Here is an 18,130-nt window from a genome sequence, read left to right as displayed (position 1 = left end):
GATTCTGCCTGCGGGCAGATCGGAGCCGCCTCGGCTCCCCGTGTTTTCCATTTGGGATAACAGATTCAGCTCCTGGGGCAGCTGCCCAACTCCACCCAAATCTTGGCTATCTGAACTTGGAGGGCACAAAAATATTAGCCACTTCTCAGTAGAGGAGAGATCACCAAAGACATTCGTTCTGAACTAGCAAGCGGGTGAAGTCACAAAGTCACTGTTGGTCCTAGTTCCACTGCAGGCCAGGCTGCTGAGGCTTGGGGAAGGGAAAGGGCTGCAGGCCCATTCCAAAACAGCCCAACTCATTTCTTTATACAAACAAAAAGGGGAAACCTTGGTGCCAACAGCTTTGTCCTTAACAGAGGCCCTGGATTACCCTCCCCATCTTTCCCTTTTAATGGCTGACTCAACTAAGGGCAGGGCTTATCATAACTGGGGTAGTGCTATTAGCTATTAGGTCCTCATTTGGGGAAGTGGTGAAAGAGGTTATGTCACATTTACCTAACGATATATGTAAACTAACAGGTGCTCATTACCTTAGTTGCTACTGAACTTGATGAGAAAGTGGTAGGGATGTGTTAAGAACCAAAGGTCTGAACTACTCCATAATCCAGGGCTTCAGAACAAGACACGTTCAGAACAAGGGCTAGTTTTATTTTCAGAGAGAATCTTTTTTAATATAAAACAAAGATAAAACCCATCTCAACCCTGCAATCTGCCAGCATACCTTGTCTCTACAAGACACATGCTAGACCATAAGACTAAGTAACAAAGAGTCTTTAGGAGCATTTGGTTGAGAGAGATAGAAAAAGCGGGTCTTAGGGAAGCCTGGGCAAGCCCAAAGGCTGAGACACATTCCTGACACTAGAGCAGTCCCTGCCTTTTCAGATCCTCATATGTCTTCTTATTCACAACATTCCCACTGGAGTCTTCATACTCTTCCTGAAAGAGAAGGGGTACACTGTTAGCTTACACCTCCTAGGAACCAACATCTGGGTACCTGAGCTCACCCTGGCCTGATTCCACAGCGTTCATCTAAGGCAGCCCTTCTCAGCTGCGGTTCTGGAAAAGAATTAAGCCCCACTGCCCTAAGGCACCCATTCTGTGTAATGAACTAATTTCTCTCCTAGAAAAGTAACACTTATGACCCATCCTTGGGACATATGAGAAAACAGTTCATTCAAATCACTTTCTGTGTTTAAGATGAGGAACCCTGGTTGAGAAAGGCTAATCTAAGATGACAGTTTTCAAATGGTTCCTAACAACCCTTGGTTTCTGCCCAAGAGGCCACTGCAGAAAGGGAGGTTGAAAGGGAGGCCAAGAGGCTGGGCCTCCTCACTTCCAGAGCAGTTCTCTCATAAGCGATATCCCTAGAGTTCATTAAGGTATTTAAATCTCTTACATTATTATAAATAAGATAGCAATATCCGAACGTGATGCTATTGGTTTATTAGAATTCTACATTACAGTGTGAAAAGAACATTGCTGCTAAAAAAAAGAACTACTGAAAACCACTAACCTGAAAGAAAAAGACTGGCTACCATACCTCATGCATATCACCATTATTTCTGAAATCTGCCGTTTGGGATGACTACTCGAGACCAATAGGGACGTCTCCCCATCCCATGAGAGGCCCATCTCTCATTAAATGCTATCTTCAGAGGAGATCTAATATATAACACGGATTCTCAATGTCTTAGTTTATAAATTCTCATGGCAAGACAAGACATTGGGTACTCCTGTTGGCCACTTCAAAATTTCAGTGAGAGAATACAATTCATCTTAAGACACAGATTTAAGTCTGACATATTTGATATAACAAATAACTTAGGCTTACATGTCAAGAACCAGTTTATAGATACTGTCACATTATATTTGCTACTGCAGTGAACCAGGAACCATTTTTCACCTCCCTTCTACATGATGACTGAGCCCTGTCACTTGACGCTATCCTTGGCCTTATGGTGCTACCCACCTCAGTGTCAGGCTGCCATCGTTCTGATGCCTTCTGCAGTTTCAGCTTGGCCCACACTGCAGGATGAGAAATGAGCAGACTGAGTATCCACTGGGCACACAGTGTTACAACACACCCACCATTAGGATTCCCCGGGATGACTCTGCCTTTGAAGCTTCTGCTTGCCCCAAACTGGAATTTTGGTTCTGGACCACCCACAGATACTTCCAATGCAAAATTTACCATAATCTTCTCTGTTTTGCTGTAAAAGAAAAGTTGGATCGAATATAACCAAAGACCTCTCAGAATAGAGAACTGATGGTCTCAAAGGGAAGAAGTAAATGTGGTACAAGTTATAAGAATTACTGGACAAAGTGAACTGTCTTAAAGTTCACATAGAAGAAAAATAAAACATCAGACATTATCAAATATGTTTATTTGAAGTCTGGTGGATATATTTCAGACTTCAGAGGAAAAAAAGAGGTAAAATAATATGGCCAAAAAGTCTGAAAGATAAGATGGCTCAACATATACTGGAGACATTAAAACAAGAATTCTGACAGCTCAACAACAAATTATCCCAATGAAGACAAAAAGGGGAAGATATCTACAGATACCACCACGGCTTCAGAGGGAGTGACCAGACATGTATATAAGACAGGACAGATACAAAAGCAGACTTAAATCTCTAAGAATGGTGTCAGGAAGGTGCACTCTCAGGACAAAGGACAGGTCCACTGGCAGAGAAGGAAGGTGATAAAATATTAATAGATGAAGGTAGGAAGGTACAACTACTTGCTTCCTATATTTTACATTTCCCATCGAGTAGATCTCTAAATTTGACAAGATTAGAAGGAACATCTCATAGAGAAAGTTGACGCCTAAGACGGGTAAAGAAATAGTAAAGGAGAAAACATGAGAAAGTGCTTAGCTCTGTGCCTAGCATATAGGTGCTCAAGTAATCATCTTTTCCTTGCTTGCTAATTGCTTTAAGTTAGCTGAAGTCCTCCGGCCCAAATAACATGTACGTCACCAAGGAACAGAGAATTTATCATGTGACCATGTGCCAGGGCAAGGCCCTGTCACTCTTTGTCCAGGCCATTCAAGAATCCAACCCAGAGTGGCATTAAAATACTGGAGATTGGAAATGCTGTCATAATTTTCTTAAAGAAAAAAATGGATGTAGGAAACTATAGACCAGTAAGAGAAATGTTACTCTTCAGAGGGATCTAAAAACAATTAGAAAAGAATGGGACCACCTCTGTGCACCAGCATGGGCTCACTAAGAATAACTGCAGTAAACCAACTGAATTTCCTGTTCTTGATGGGATAGCTGACCTGATAAAAAACCGTAGACACATGACATTGTGACTTTAACAAAGCAATTGCTCTCATAAGCAATATCCCTAGAGTTCATTAAGGTGTTTAAATCTCCTACACTATTATAAATAAGATAGCGACATCCGAACATGATGCTATTAGTTTATTAATAAGGTGGATTTCTACCTAGTGAATACTAGTCAGTTATGACTAATCACTCAAATGGGGATCGCTGGTCACAATTCCACAGAGTTCTTTCTTAGATGTCATTTGTTAAACTTTTTAAAACGATCATAAGTCTGCAACAACAAAATAACTGACATAATAAATTTATAAGTGAAATCTTTCATTTAAGTAAACAAACAAAAAAATTATTATAATTGAAATCAAAATACTGAAACCCTCCCATCTGGCTATAAACTCTAAAAGAAAAACTTCCACAGAATGACTTAAAGCAATGACAAACAAGTAAATCCAGTGTAACATCTGTGCCAATGGGTTAATGGCTCTGCACACTCCATTCTTAGGAAATATGTCCTCCCGACGTGTTCTGGAAGGAGCAGTCCCCTCGAACAAGAAGCTATGTTAGCTTCCGGCTACTGGAGACACAGCTGACTGGACTACAGATAGGACCTGACCCGGTGATGCCCACCTTGTCTTTCCCAGGTTTTAGAAGTTGGGACACTGAGAGAATAAATGGACATTAGATGACGGTAGGCTCTGAAAACTGAAAGGGCACTCAGAGCAAGGACTGGAGCTGCCTTCATAGTGAGCTAAGGTTAGAAGATATAAAAAAGTGAAGAAGGCATATGTATAGAGAGAGGCGCAGCCGAATAAGCATATTCTTGCAAATAAGATGGAGGGCATGGAGTTAATTTTAACTGGCACGCGTCCTTATAACCAAAAATCCCTAAGATGTCTAGTTTAGATGCTTAAAATAAAAAAATAAAAAGCACGATCCAAGTTTAATTAAAAAAATTATTCTGATAGGAAATAAAGAAAAATTGCAGAAATTCTACAGAATAAGATAATTCACTTAAATCCGATAATTAATTGATGCTTACTATCAGTAAGATGCCTGAGATAAAGTCTGTGACAGTCTTGTGGGAGCCAATATGTATCCAATCATCTACCTGTTATGAAAGTCTGAAAGGAAGCCAGAGAGTTAATCTAAGATGTTTACAAAAAGGAATAATGCCTAGGAAAAAAAAAAGGGGAGGAGGGTGGTGATAATAAATTTGTAGTACACCTAGGAATGATCTATTGAGGATCGGGGGAGAAAAAATGAAGAGAGACAGTGATACTGAGATAGAAACAAAACTCTAAATGCTATGCAGAACAGAGAACCTAAAAATATCAAAGGAAGTCATGATGGGTGGAAATAAAACACTAAATCAAAGAAGTGGCAATAATAAAAACATCCATGTGAGAGAAACTGATTAACCTAGACATTTGAACAAGGAGATAAATTCCGAAAATAATATGGATAATGGAATTATGACCCTGCCAACAATATTCTGGAAAAAACAAAAAAAATTTTTTTTTTCCTAAAATATCTCTGTATGGCTAATGAGAGACTGCATGAAGTTTCTTTCTGGAATAACCCTCAATGATCAATTCTTTAAAAAAATTCTACTTGATAAGCATGATTTAAAAGAAGGCAGAAAAGAAGGCAGGAAAGAGAAAAGACTCTGCTATAGGACAGACATGGGTTTGATCCCTGGCTTTTTTCTCCTTACAAACTGTATGACCTTTAAAAAGTTACATAACTTTCCTCTTTTGAAAATGTGAATGACCTCCTACTTTACTGGTTGTTCTGAATATTAAATGAGTGTAAAACATCTCCCATTTACCTGGACCAGAGCTGGCACTTGATACGTGGTAGCTAATAATGCACTTGATACATGGTAGCTAATAATACTAACATCTAATTCTCAGTGAAGAGATCAAAGTAACTTTGGATCTCAGACTCTGCAGAGCAGCCCATGAGTGAAGGTGATGATGATGGCAGCTTATGCTTACTAAGCACATTCTATGTTGTGTGTCAGACATGGTTGTAGCACTTGACCTGTATTATCTCATTTAAACTCTGAGACAGCTCTGTGAAGTAGGTCTACTATTACCACCCACATCTGATAAATATGGAAATGCAATTATGTTAGGAATGTGGTACTGAATCAAATTTCCTGTTGAAGCATATCATTATCAACATGTAAAAAACTTGACAGAATCCATCACCAAGTCCTAGAGTAAAGATCATGGTAAGAGATCATAAAAGTAGAAAAACCATGTTTTATAAACAAGGTGAAAAAAATATTGATAGGCATGGTAAGATTAAATACATAAAAACTACTGCATTATGAGAGTAAGAAATAAGTACTTAAGATTTACAATTCTTGAGCATTAAAATATAATCACCTCCTATAAATAATTCAATTGAACATATTAGTAGCAGAAAACAGATATTAGAAGCAGAATAAACTTAGTTGAAATAGTTAAATTAGAAATGTTAGAAAAATACCTATATAAAAGGAATAGGTTCAAGTTTACTAGATAATCTATGTAAATGAGAAATCTAAAAAAAAAAAAAACAAGAAAATCTTTCCAGCAAAGGAGTTAAATATAAGTTAAATACAAATAGATCAATTAATACATCGAGTGTCAAAGGCTTAGTATCCCTATACAATGATAAATATTAATGACTGAAGTAAAAAATAGCCCACATTTGCTATCAAAATTTTGATAATTGGGAAAATGGTCTAAGTTTATGACAATAGAACAAACAAGCTATCAGATAAAGGAAATTTGAAAAAGAAAATGGGAGTGGTCAATATGGTTACAGTATAACATTGAGTTTATGCGGCTCAAATACTACAAAACAAAATACATACAAAAATGAGAGAAATGCAAGAGACAAAATTTAGTTGTATTTAGAAATGCCAACATGTCCCCATCAGAATTCAAAATAGATGTAAGTATGAAATTAAGGACCTGAACACTCTAAGAAGATTAAATAGCTTACATGTAGAGAAAGATACTTCTTTTAAGGTATATCTAAACTTTAACAAGTCACTGATTATACACTGGACACAAGGATAAAATATATTCTAAATTCAGGGAGTATCTCACTACCTAGGCAAAGAAAAATAAGAATAAATAAAATAGTTAAAAGGTGTCCAATCAACTAGAATTAAAAGTACTCTTAAATAATTTCTGAATTATTTTTAAAAAATCAGAATAAAATCTTTACAAATAAAGTTCTAAATATAACATTAATTGAATGGCTATTCCCAATGGATTCCTAACAGAGGGACATCTAGTTGTAAATGTTTGTATTAGAAAGGAAAAAGAAACAAAGAGAAAAAGTTCTTGACTGAAGACTTAAAGAAATAAACAAGATCACAGAAGTATTAATAGAAACAAGGAAATAATAAAACTCAGAATAGAAATAAAGCACTTGGTTTCCTACTTTGTCATAATAAATCTAGGAATTATATGGGTTATTAACTAAACAATCTTCTCAGAGTGGTCCCTTTATATGAAGATGTAATAATTTCTATTTAAACATAAACGGTTTCAAATGACAGGAGAATGTAGCAATGTAATATTTCCATTTTGTCATATAGTTTTGATCCCTAAACCAGGCAAGTGTCTCAAAGGAAAACAGGAAGCTCATCTTTTATTTATGAACATCAGTATAAAACTTCTGAACAGAATCCTAACAGAATAAATACATTAAAAGAATAGTCATTACCCAGCATAAGATAATCCAGGAACACTGTTTTATCCAATGCCTGACAGAAGTAATAAAAACAATCTTTTTTAGATAAACTCACAAGTCAACTTAAAATTAGTGTAGGTGCACAAGCATCGTTTCTTTTAAAAACAGCATCCAGGCAAGGATGACCTACCTATCTCATGCTTCTACTAAACGTAAGACTTGAGGGTAATGCTTGGGGATAACTATCCATGAAGAAAAATAAATACATGGAACAAAATTAATAAAAGTATCCCTTTGTTTTTGCAGTTGGCATGACTTTAAGCCTAAAATGATATAAATCTATCTTGAGGTATCGGAATAAATTAACTCAGGCAAATTGTAGGACATAAGAAAACACACAAAAAATAAACTGTGACCTATTAGTGGCATATAGCTAGAAAATATAACTCAAAATGAGAATGCATTCAAAATGCAGCATTATAGTTCTAAGGTATTTCGTTTCTAATTTCTTCCCAGAAAAAGACTGACAAAAAATGAAGAGGCCAAATGGATAACCTGGCAATAGAGATACATTATAATTCTGATTGGAGGAACTGTATGATCCTGACTCCTAAATTAATAAGGGAAGACATGAAAGCAAGGAGTCCTCGAAGGTGACTACACATAAAAATCTTAATGAGAGTCTCTATAGTCCATGGCTAATCAGGGAGCAGGGAGCTCCTCAGAAGGTCATTTCTATTTGGCTCTGCCATGAAGGATATTTGAACAGCCTCAGAGATGGGAGCCAAAGGAGTGAGCAAGCAGCTGAGCAGTGAGAATGAGTGCCTAAAATTTACAAAAGTAGACTGGTAAAATTCCATTCTTCTCAGTCTAACCAGCTGCAAACTGAAAACGTGACAGAAGAGATAAACTCGAAAGAAAATAGAAAGCCTGCGAGGAAGATGCTAATGGCAGAAACAGCTACCACTGCCAGGTGAAAAGGGAGCCTGACTGAGGCCCTGGGTGCTTTAACAACACATTCCCTGACATTTGCTCACTTCACTCGTCCTCCAAGAGGTATTTCGCTGCTGAATTTCTGTGTATCTCTCCTGTCACTTCAGAAATAAGCTGAGACCAGTTCTATTTTTTCCTTCCTATCAGTGGTACTTAACATATTAAAATCAATTTAGAAAAATATACATATACTCATTCACTCAAAATCTTGCATACAGGGGCGTTCATAGCTACTAGTTAAAAGCCTCAATTCATACTCAGCCTAGGGCTCTTCTCAAGGGAGAAACAATTGGTACAACTAACTCATTCTCCTCAAAAATACAGTAATTATACGACTGTTGTAGCTTTTACATATCCACAACCTGCTGCCCTTAGGCCTGGATACACCAGGGTAATGGGAAAGTGAGCTGTAAGAGTGGCCACCTAATGTGGCCAAGGGAACAATAAATAAAGCCTACTTACAGGAGACAGCATCTTCAATTTGTGTCACATTAGCAAAGTGGGCAGTGTTTGGGATGCCCAAACACCTCATGCCATGAGCGTGACGCCATTCCTGGAAGGAAAGAGAAAAAGGACAATGTAAAATGGGAAGAGCTGAACACAGGGCACTAACTCTACTCTCCTCATAAGCCCTGACCTGACGCTTTGCAAAAGACTCCACTTAAAAGCATTTCTTCTGTGGTTCATGTTTGTAAACAACTGACCATGACTGACGAGACACAGATATTTCAAAGCAGCATTGCACTGTTTGCCTCACTGGGGTGGTTTATAAAACCAAGATCCTAAACAAAACAAAACCAACCAACCTAGATCCTAGATTTAGCACTCTTTCAGATAAAACCTCTCAAGACTATGGAAGAACACCACAACCAACCAGTCACCTATGCAGTTTGCACCATCAGCATGAGTAAGGGTTATTGGCGGCAGGTCAGTGCCATCTTTGTAAACAAAGAAGACTGTTTATCAGATATAGGAATGTGAAAAAGAGCAGGGAGAGGCACTAACGTAATGACAGTTTGGGCTGAGGGATGGCATGTGGCATGGGCTTTATCCTGGATGCCAATTCCAATTTACTGGAAGTGATGTTGAGAAAGATTGAGACTACTCAGGGGCTCAGCAGAGAAGACCCAGGATCAGTTAGTACTATGTCTGAGGGAGGGAAGGAGGGAGAGCGTACAAATTCACAGTCCTTGGTCTAGTAAGTCTTTTTCATTCTGTAAAATTTCCTTCCAAGTACTAAGAACTGAAGGCAGAAACAAAATGAGGGTGAACCCACTTACTGGAGCACCACCCAGAATAACTTGGTAAATGTCATGACTTTAGTATCTTTTTTTCAAGGAGGCAAAGACCAATTTAAGACCCAAAGAAGGAGGAAGTCAGCCCTTCCTCGTCCCTGCGTACTAGCACTGGGGTAGAGAAATGACCAAGGAGTCAGAGATTGGTCTAAGATGCTGGCAGAAAGACAAAAAGAGGGAAGTACGAGAACAAGTGAGAGAAAACCCAAATGAGGTTCAAACAGCAAAATGGAAAAATGCCGCCGGAAACTCTCAGGTGTTATCCAAGGGGCAGCACTGGCGCCAGAGACCACATGCCACATGCTTGACTGGAGACCCACTCCTTCTCTGATTGTCTTAAGCTCTGGACACTAGCGATACTCTCAGGCTGCTCCTATCCTCTTCTCTGAAGACTCATGTTTCATACTGCAATTTCCAGGAGAAATGGCTCTGAATTCCTTACAGCAAAGTGCCGCTGAAAGGCCTTGGGACCTCGGTAGGTGTAGTTTCCACAAATCTCACAGTTGTAGTTGATATTCAGGCCATGAAGCTTATACAGCCAGTAGGGAATGGGCTACAAGAAATCAGAAAAGAAACAGCATTAGAAGAGTGTCTGCATCTGCTTCCAAATGGAAAATGGGGAGAAAGATGGTAGTGCTGGGACTTACTTTGCCATCCCAGCCAAGGGGCAGGTTTTTGGGGTTGTAAATGATCTCGTTCTCTTCATCTTCACTTTCACTCTCACTGATCTGCTCTTCCTCCTCTTCTTCTCGCTCTTCTCCTGTTCTTGCCTGCTTGCGCTGTACATTTTCATGAGTGAGATGCCGCTGTTCCTAAATCAGGTCCATAAATGAAAAGTGAAGGCACAGAAAAGAAGTGGAAAGCGAGAAGGGAAGTTTCCTATTTTCCTACAATCCATGCAGATTCTATTTCTAGGGATAAGGTTTTCTTTCTTGTAGAATACCGGGGAAGTCTGCCTTCATATCAGAACTCCTATCAACACGCCTTCGTTAATTCCTCTCCAAAGGTCGAAGGTTTTGTCACTTGCCTAAATTACTCATCTGTAGCCAAAGATTATCACAGAACAGAGAACAGTCTCTAAAATATTTCCTAACCAGTCCTTTCTTTCCCTTCCCACTATTACTGCCCTCACCAAGATGAAAACCTTCTAACTTGCCCTGGGTCCCTCCTCACTCCAGTCCAGCTTCTACTTTGTTTCCAGGTTTATCTGCTTAAAAAACCCAATCTAATAATACACTTTGTATAAAGTGCTTTTATTGGATTTCTACTGTTTATAGGACACAGTTCAAATTTCCAACATAACACCAAATTTTTCTCTGACCACTCCCTCCCTCACAAGGCACTCTTCATACACACTGAATTTCTCATTTCCTGAACCTCTAATTTCCTATCGTAATATTTTACCTTCACAGCTTGCCATTTCCTCTAGCTGAAATATTTTTTCTTCCTTTTTCTACTGAGAAAACTCAATCTCAATGTATTATAACATGAATCACATCCCACACATTTATTTGTCTCCCAACCACAAAGTGGATTTTTCAAGGGCAGAAGGCTGCGTCATATAAACTACTGTATCCAAAGATTCAGCACAATGTCTGGAAACCAAAAGATTATCAATAAATGGTGAAATGATAACAAAAACTGTATCGGTATATGACAGCAACTTCTGGAAACCATTTTGGCTGGAATTCCAAAGAGAATGGTGCCACCTCCTGGCAAAGAAAGCAAAATGCTCTCAAAAGAGGGAGAAAGTAATAGGTAGGTACGTACACCTTATGTCAAGGGCACAAATTAGCTTCCCAGTCATCTTCAGGAAACTGGCAACTCAGACTGCTGCCCATATTAGTAAAACCTAAGTTTACTGTAGAGAATATAAGTGTTCCCAATGTCCAATGTCTATTCTCCTTTTATTGAAAGCAGTTGTAACAGACGCAACCAAGTGACTAAATTTGTAGTGATAATATTGACTAGATTTATAGCTACTATATATCTGGTCCTTAAACAAGAGCAGAATGAAAACATCCATGGCAACTGACAAAGATACATAAACAAGCTACCTAAGCCAGAGCCACCCACTCAGAACACCATCTGAGCATTTGTAAAGGGAAAGGCTCTGAAAACAGTTGAAAATCGCACAAAGCTGACAGTTATGAGAAAGGCTAGTTTACTGCAGGATGCCCAGAGGCACTGCCCACAAGTGCTGCCCTTTCTTCCACCTTCCCTTCCCTGAAAGAGAGCTGTATTCCTCCCTATTCCTCCTATTTCTGACTGAGATGAGCATTCTGGCCAGGTTAGGCCTTTTTCCACCCCAACCAAGCCCTCAGCTCCTTCTTGAAAGAATATTCAAGGAGCAGCTCATAGCCAGCTTTGAACCACTAACACGCTAGCTCCAGTAAGTTTCTCGCAATCTTGTGAATATGTAATACCTTTTCATGGTCAGTGACACCTCAAGAGCTGCTGTGAGTAGCCTTTCTCTTACTTCCCTTTTGAGTGTCTGCTTCTTGGGTTATCCCCTGGGTATATTCCAGAGCTCAGGCAAAGAACATGCACCATTTTGGATACTATACTGAGAGGAGAGTCTAGTCTTTCTGCCTAGCCTCATGAGAATTAGGCAACCTTGGGAATATTGCCAAACATGGACTCCTAAGAACAGAAGAGGACCTCACTGAAGGGTCAATTATCCTGAGAAAACTCCATTTTCTCTGAACTCGTTTAACACCTACCTTTCTTTTATCAAGTAAAAAAAAGATCCTATGAGTTCATATTTCTCTTACTCTCATACTCTAGCATTTATAGTTCTCAGCAGAGTTGGTTACTCACCCCAAGAATCTCTACATATTCGTAGATCTGGGCTTCTAGGAAAGCAATGTCTTTGTTCCTCTCAGTGTCTCTGAGAACAAGAAACAAACTATCACTCTAGGGTTCTTTTACCTCATGCTTGTTCCCTATATCTGAGAACATTTATTACACCAGTGCATTAAAAATTACAAGCACATGAGAAACATCATGCTCTGAAAGCAAATGCTCTGTTTGGCTCAGGACTCACTCATAGAAGTACCGAGGTTATTTCTTAGAATGCATGGAAGCTTTCTTTTAGACCTCATTCTAGAAGGTAAAAGACGTATCCAGATATTTAAATTTCCATCATTATAATCTATAAAGAAAACGTGTTACAGAAGAGTGAGCTCAGGAATAAGCAGACTTGGGCCCAAATCCTGACTTTGTTACTTATTAACCGTGAGAAAGTAGACACAGTTCCATAACTTTTCTGAGTCCTTATCTGCAAAAACTCAGGATAACAACTACTTTTCAGGGTGGTTGTGAAAATTAGAAACACGTAAAAAATGCCCTGTACAAGCCTGTGGCTCAAAAATAGATCCAACTGTCATCAGGAAAAATAAACTTAGGAAAATAGTTTTTGAACCTATTCAGGCTCCATAAGCTATTAATGCAACAAAAGGTATCTTAAGCACAGTTTCAGCCTTATGGACTTCACCCACTCTTAATCACCTGAGTGCAGATTGTCCTTGGTTTATAACAATGACAGCACTCTCTGCTATGAACAGAGAAAAAGAACAGACTGGACTCTATGGATAAAACAGGCTTTAAAATCTCTTGTGATACAAATCCTGCATAGGAATAATATTTAAAAACTGTGCGCACAGGTGCTATGCCAGCCACTCACCGCTTGGTGCCCTTTGACTTGGGATTTTTGGCAAACAGGGAGGTGTCAAGTGACTCCAGGGACTTTCCTTTGGTGCTGAATAGCCTCTGGGCTCGCTCTTCTAGGGTCCTAAGGAGAAAGGAGGGGCAAAGGATTTCAGGATTACCTTACCACACAGACTTGCTTATTTTCACAATCAGAGACGACAGAAAGAATGGTTATCAGAGTCACACAGAAGATCATGCAAACACAGTAAATGGACAGTTCTGACAGAAAACCAGTCTCTTACCCGCCACACTTCAGGCCTAAAGCTAAGAGTGCAGATTTTAATCTGTCCAGACCCAGGGAGGCCAACTCCTGTATAAAAAAGAGACGAGTTATAATTTTGTAGAAGATTTTGAGAAACAACGAATGTTCAAACCTAGGTCTTTGCAGGCTAGTGTGTGGGTGTTCCTGAAGCTAGCAGTAAGCTCAAACTCTCCTACGGACTGACTCTGTGGTCAGGTTCATACGTAACCATACTGATAATGTTTCATACCTCCACTACAACTTAATATTATGGAAAGATTGGGGGAAAAAATTTATCCAGCTACTTTGAAATTTGTGAAATAATAGTTCTAACTATATTAAGTTGTAGTGGACGTATGAAACATTACCAGTATGGTTACGTATGAATCTGACCACAGAGTCAGTCCGTAGGAGAGTTTGAGCTTACTGCTAGCTTCAGGAACACCCACACACTAGCCTGCAAAGACCTAGGTTTGAACATTCGTTGTTTCTCAAACTGGTGTCTTATCATAAGTCCATGGCATTAAAAACAGGAAATCGAGTGGTCTCTCAGAGGAGTTAACAGGCAAGACCAGTACAGTGGCTAAAGAAAACATACCTCCCAAGAGGAGAAAGCAGAGAGGTCAAGATGGGCTCCAGCATGGGTCAGGGCGCTGCTCGTCTCTTTCTGGCAAGAAGAGTAAGATGATGTTCATTAAGATCTAGGTTTAGAATGAAGGCAAGGGAGCCGTCTAAATTGCCATCTAAATTATACACACGTATGAATAAGAATCAAATTCCCCCAAGAGCAGAGCGAAAAACCGGACAGTCTATTCTCTCTCCGAGAATCCAGGAAAACTCAAGTTTATCCCCAAGGGCGAACATACATAGTAGAGATTGCTAGCCCATAATTTCATCAGTTTTTGGTCAGTAGGAACCACGCAGCAGTAATGACATGCTTGGTGAAAATCCTGGGCCCAGCCAATGGCAAGTGGGCCCTGACAAATTTCACTGCAAAGTGCACAGAGATAGCCTAGCATAGTGGGCAGAGAACCCCTCAGGGCCACAACTGATCCCGAGGGATCAGCATCTAATGCCTTAAAGCAGAAGCTTAAGATTATAGTAAAACAGTTACTTCAATTCCCTGGCATGTCCTCCCCCACATCCCCGCTGAAGCTCACCGGCCATCCAGGAAAGGTACCATTCTCCCATTTCTTCTCAAACTCATTTTGAATCTTCCCGAAAAGTTCATTCTGATCTTGGAGAGGCTTCACTCTATCTGTGTAATCCTGAAGGTACTCAAGCAGCATCTCCAGGTATCTACAGAGAAACAAGCAATACAGAGAAAGAGGCTTTCTATTTTTGATATACTGTTATGCCCTATAAAATATATTTATAATTCTAGTGATACTAGTTTTTAAAACACTACTTTTTAACATGAGCTTACAACTGACTTTTTTTCCTAACATGTCATCTCGATTCTGATCTTTCCCATCTTATTTCCTCCTCATTACATAATTCCAAATAAAGTCTTAACTCACACATAAAAGATTTCAGGTAAAAAGAAAATTGATTTCAGGTCAAAATAAAATGTTATTTTATCACTAACCAGAGGTATAATAATACAAACAAAACTTAACACCTATACGTCAGACTCAGGCACCTTACTTAGTCACAATCTGAGAGTTTAATTTTTCCCCATTAAACTCTAAAGACGCAGAGGTCTCTGGATGGGAGACTTCCTTCTACAATGAGACAAAATTAAGAACGTATGGCCATAAGATTGCAGATGTGCTCACAGACACATATTCTTCCAGAGCCAAAGTATTACAAATGTTTTAAAACTATCGTTCAAATCCCTAACCTCCAATAAATCTGGAAGTCATTCATGAATGCTTTTTAAGCAACGAAATTCAGAATTCTGCCCTCAAATCTTTACAGTAAATAATCTTGTAATCAAATCCAGAGGAGGCCTAGAAGCGGTAATGCTTACCTCTTGTACTCTGCATTCTTCCTTTCTTTAGGAATATCAAATAACTGGTCAAAGATGGATAGGTATGTGATATAATCCAGCTTCTAGAATGAGAAAAGAAACAAGAGTTTCAGTTTGGTGTCTCTATCAAGTTACAAAATAATCTCCAATACACGAGATTAAAGTTGTTGCCTAATAAAGTACCGAGGCCTGGCTCATTTAGCCTCTTTTTTCCCCTCTGTTTAATTCCCATACAGTTATCAGACACATAATTAGCTCTGCAAAATAAAGATCGAGTTAATAAACAGTAAACTAAAAAGAAATATTTGTTAAACACTTACATGCCAGGCACTTGGTTAAAGACTGACACCCATTACATCCTAAAATAAGGTCCTGGAAAGTGTCATTTGTTCCCTCATTCAATCACTTATTGAGCAACTTTGGACCAAGGACATGGATACAGATGAGAACAAGACAGACATGGAATCTGCCCTCACGAAACTTTAGTCACTGAACTTTTGGGACAGTTCCTCACAACTTCCAAGAGGAACTTAATCATATACTTGTGACCTTTCTGAGATTTTTATATTAAATGTCATCTCTTGTGAGAAGTTAATGTCTTTTAAGACGTTAAATAGCCCTGGTTCGTATCTTCCATGTATCTAGTACTATGTGTGCCTAAACAGGAGTTCGATATTTATGAATTTTTTTAAAATTTATTTTTACAAAAACAAAATATGCTTGTTGTATTAAAATATTAAAATTTATTAATAAAATTACTTATTATATTCATGTAGAAACCTGGCTTTCACTTTGAATACTGTTTTAGTCTAAGCATATCACTTCTTTAGTATTCGCATAACAGTTATAAAACATAAGGAAAATCCTCTAATTGCTTCATCTAGCAGGCCCAGTCCAGCATCATGACTCACCCCTAGATTCAGAACCTCTCCCTCTCCTGGTCTTACCTCAGAGGCTTTCAGGTTAATGTATTTGAGGTAACAGTCATGGAGATCGAGGTAACGACCGTATCCCTCCTCATCTGTGAACTCCACCAAATCTGAAGGAATCAGAGATACCAATGATTCAGATATTAAAGACCACTTTCTTAGACTTACTTGGCTTTTCAAATGGACTGTTAGTCCCTTGTTTCATAAAGTAGACCTTCACCCAAATGCTGTCTCTATGTTCACAGAGTGAATAGACCTCAGCTTTCCAGGCAAGTAAATTTAAGTTAGGCTAGCACGAAATTGAGTATTCCGTCCAAGGCCGACTTAGAAGGTCAATATAGTCCAGAGACTAGCAAAGAAAAAACCAGTAAGAAAATCTGACTACAAATTTCTCTGGAGCCCTGTTTTCTAGGGTTCTCAGGGCAAACTGAGCTGTTATTAACTTGTACTTCTGCTAGTGCTGGATGGAAATGCTAAATCCTATTTAAAACTCTACTTACTTTGTGCCTCTTCACTTGGATTCTCTCGAGCCTTCAGGAGCTCCTCAAATTCCACTGACATTGGCACACAGATCTGATAAAAAAAAGAAAAAAGCTCAGGTGGATTTTTCACTATAAAAGTTGCAATACTATAGAAATGGGCTATGCAGCAAATTAGACTTTTGACCCTTTGGCCTTGATTTTTCTTCAGGAGCCTACTACTGTTCTCCAATTATCTTGCTTTTTTCTTTTCCTTTTCTGTATTGCTTGACTAAAAATTGCTAAAGTAACACATGCTCACAAAAACTCAACACAAAAAGACAAAATGAAGAATCAAAGTCCCCCTTTATTCTTCTGCAAATAGTTAACCACTGTTAACGAACCTTTTTTTATGCCAGTCATTCCCAAACTTTGCTGCACATTAGAATCACCTAAAAGTGTGTTAAAAAAATCCTGATGCATCTGATACCAATTTAATTAGAAAGAGAGCAGGTATCAGTACTTTAAAGATCCCCAGGTGATTCAAACATGCAGCAAAATTTGGAAACCACTGTTCTATGTGTTTATATGTATTTGTACAAGCACACACTAGTGGGAGCAACGTTATTATGTTGTTTTTCAATCCTTTATATAACCTCACCTTTCTACTATGGCTGGAATATGGCTAACACACTGGAATGGGACATGTCTTCTCTCTTGATTAGCAAAAGACTCAAACTCTACCCTCCAAGGGAGGGTGGCGGGAGTCGGGGATACATATGTAGGTATGTGAGATTACATTCATCTATCTTCACTTAACTTCAATTGCTTTTCCTTTCTGGTATTTTCAGTCTTTTCCTTTTTCCATCTGTTCCTTTAAACAGGTACATCTTTCTCATCTTTCTTATGATCTTTCTGTTTCTCTTCTTCTATTTTCTGCCAGTCTTTCAAATCTATGTTCCATACTCCATACTATTTCCCCATTACCCACTCTTACCCGTGACCAGATTTTCATTCCCAATACTTCAGTGGAGCAGCAACCCTGGCAGTTATCAGTCAACATCAACACCAGCTGATATCAGAGACTTCCTTTCTGAAACTCTCTTTTGCTTAGCATCGGTTAAGATAACATTACCCGAAGCTGTCATTTGACCTCTATGATGGAAGTCCTCCAAGGCTCCTTTTCAGTCGGTACCTTGTGAGTGTACCCCAAGGCACACAGAGGAACTCCAACACTCTCCCTTCACACTGTGTTTCTCCCACAGCTCTATGAGTCATGGCTTCAACCATCAAGTTCACGTGATAATTCTCAAATCTAAATCATGATCCTTTACCTCTTGCTTGAGCCCCAGTCGCTTAACTTCAACAGTTCAGGGGACATTTCTACCTAGATATAATATCCCCTGAAAACATATAAAAATTCATCTTCTACTGCAAATGAGTTATCTCTTTCTTCCTTATTTCTATCAAGGGAGAAAACAACTTTCAAGTTACACAGCCACGAAAGCTCAGTCATTGCCGACCCGTCCCTCTCCACTTCTA

The 18,130-nt window shown here is 38.9% G+C and overlaps 1 protein-coding gene across 1 annotated transcript in view; it reads right to left on the bottom strand.

Annotated features, from left to right (window-relative positions):
* Positions 1-627: 627 nt before the first annotated feature.
* The window catches only part of SF3A3 (splicing factor 3a subunit 3), a 21,538-nt gene continuing 4,035 nt past the window's right edge, over positions 628-18,130 (bottom strand). The window contains exons 5-16 of the mRNA XM_023523988.1: positions 16,149-16,240; positions 15,202-15,284; positions 14,390-14,528; positions 13,828-13,896; positions 13,231-13,298; positions 12,963-13,070; positions 12,098-12,167; positions 9,925-10,089; positions 9,720-9,830; positions 8,445-8,535; positions 1,970-2,025; positions 628-936 (exon numbers count right to left, since the gene is read on the bottom strand). Coding sequence (XP_023379756.1) covers positions 859-936; positions 1,970-2,025; positions 8,445-8,535; positions 9,720-9,830; positions 9,925-10,089; positions 12,098-12,167; positions 12,963-13,070; positions 13,231-13,298; positions 13,828-13,896; positions 14,390-14,528; positions 15,202-15,284; positions 16,149-16,240 — 1,130 coding nt within the window. The 3' untranslated portion in view covers positions 628-858. The remainder of the gene's footprint in view (positions 937-1,969; positions 2,026-8,444; positions 8,536-9,719; positions 9,831-9,924; positions 10,090-12,097; positions 12,168-12,962; positions 13,071-13,230; positions 13,299-13,827; positions 13,897-14,389; positions 14,529-15,201; positions 15,285-16,148; positions 16,241-18,130) is intronic.

This window comes from Pteropus vampyrus, unplaced genomic scaffold (genome assembly GCF_000151845.1).
Source record: "Pteropus vampyrus isolate Shadow unplaced genomic scaffold, Pvam_2.0 Scaffold435, whole genome shotgun sequence".
Lineage (NCBI taxonomy): Eukaryota > Metazoa > Chordata > Mammalia > Chiroptera > Pteropodidae > Pteropus > Pteropus vampyrus.
The sequence above is the reverse complement of the archived record's forward strand: the minus strand, read 5'-3'. Positions and strand labels throughout refer to the sequence as shown.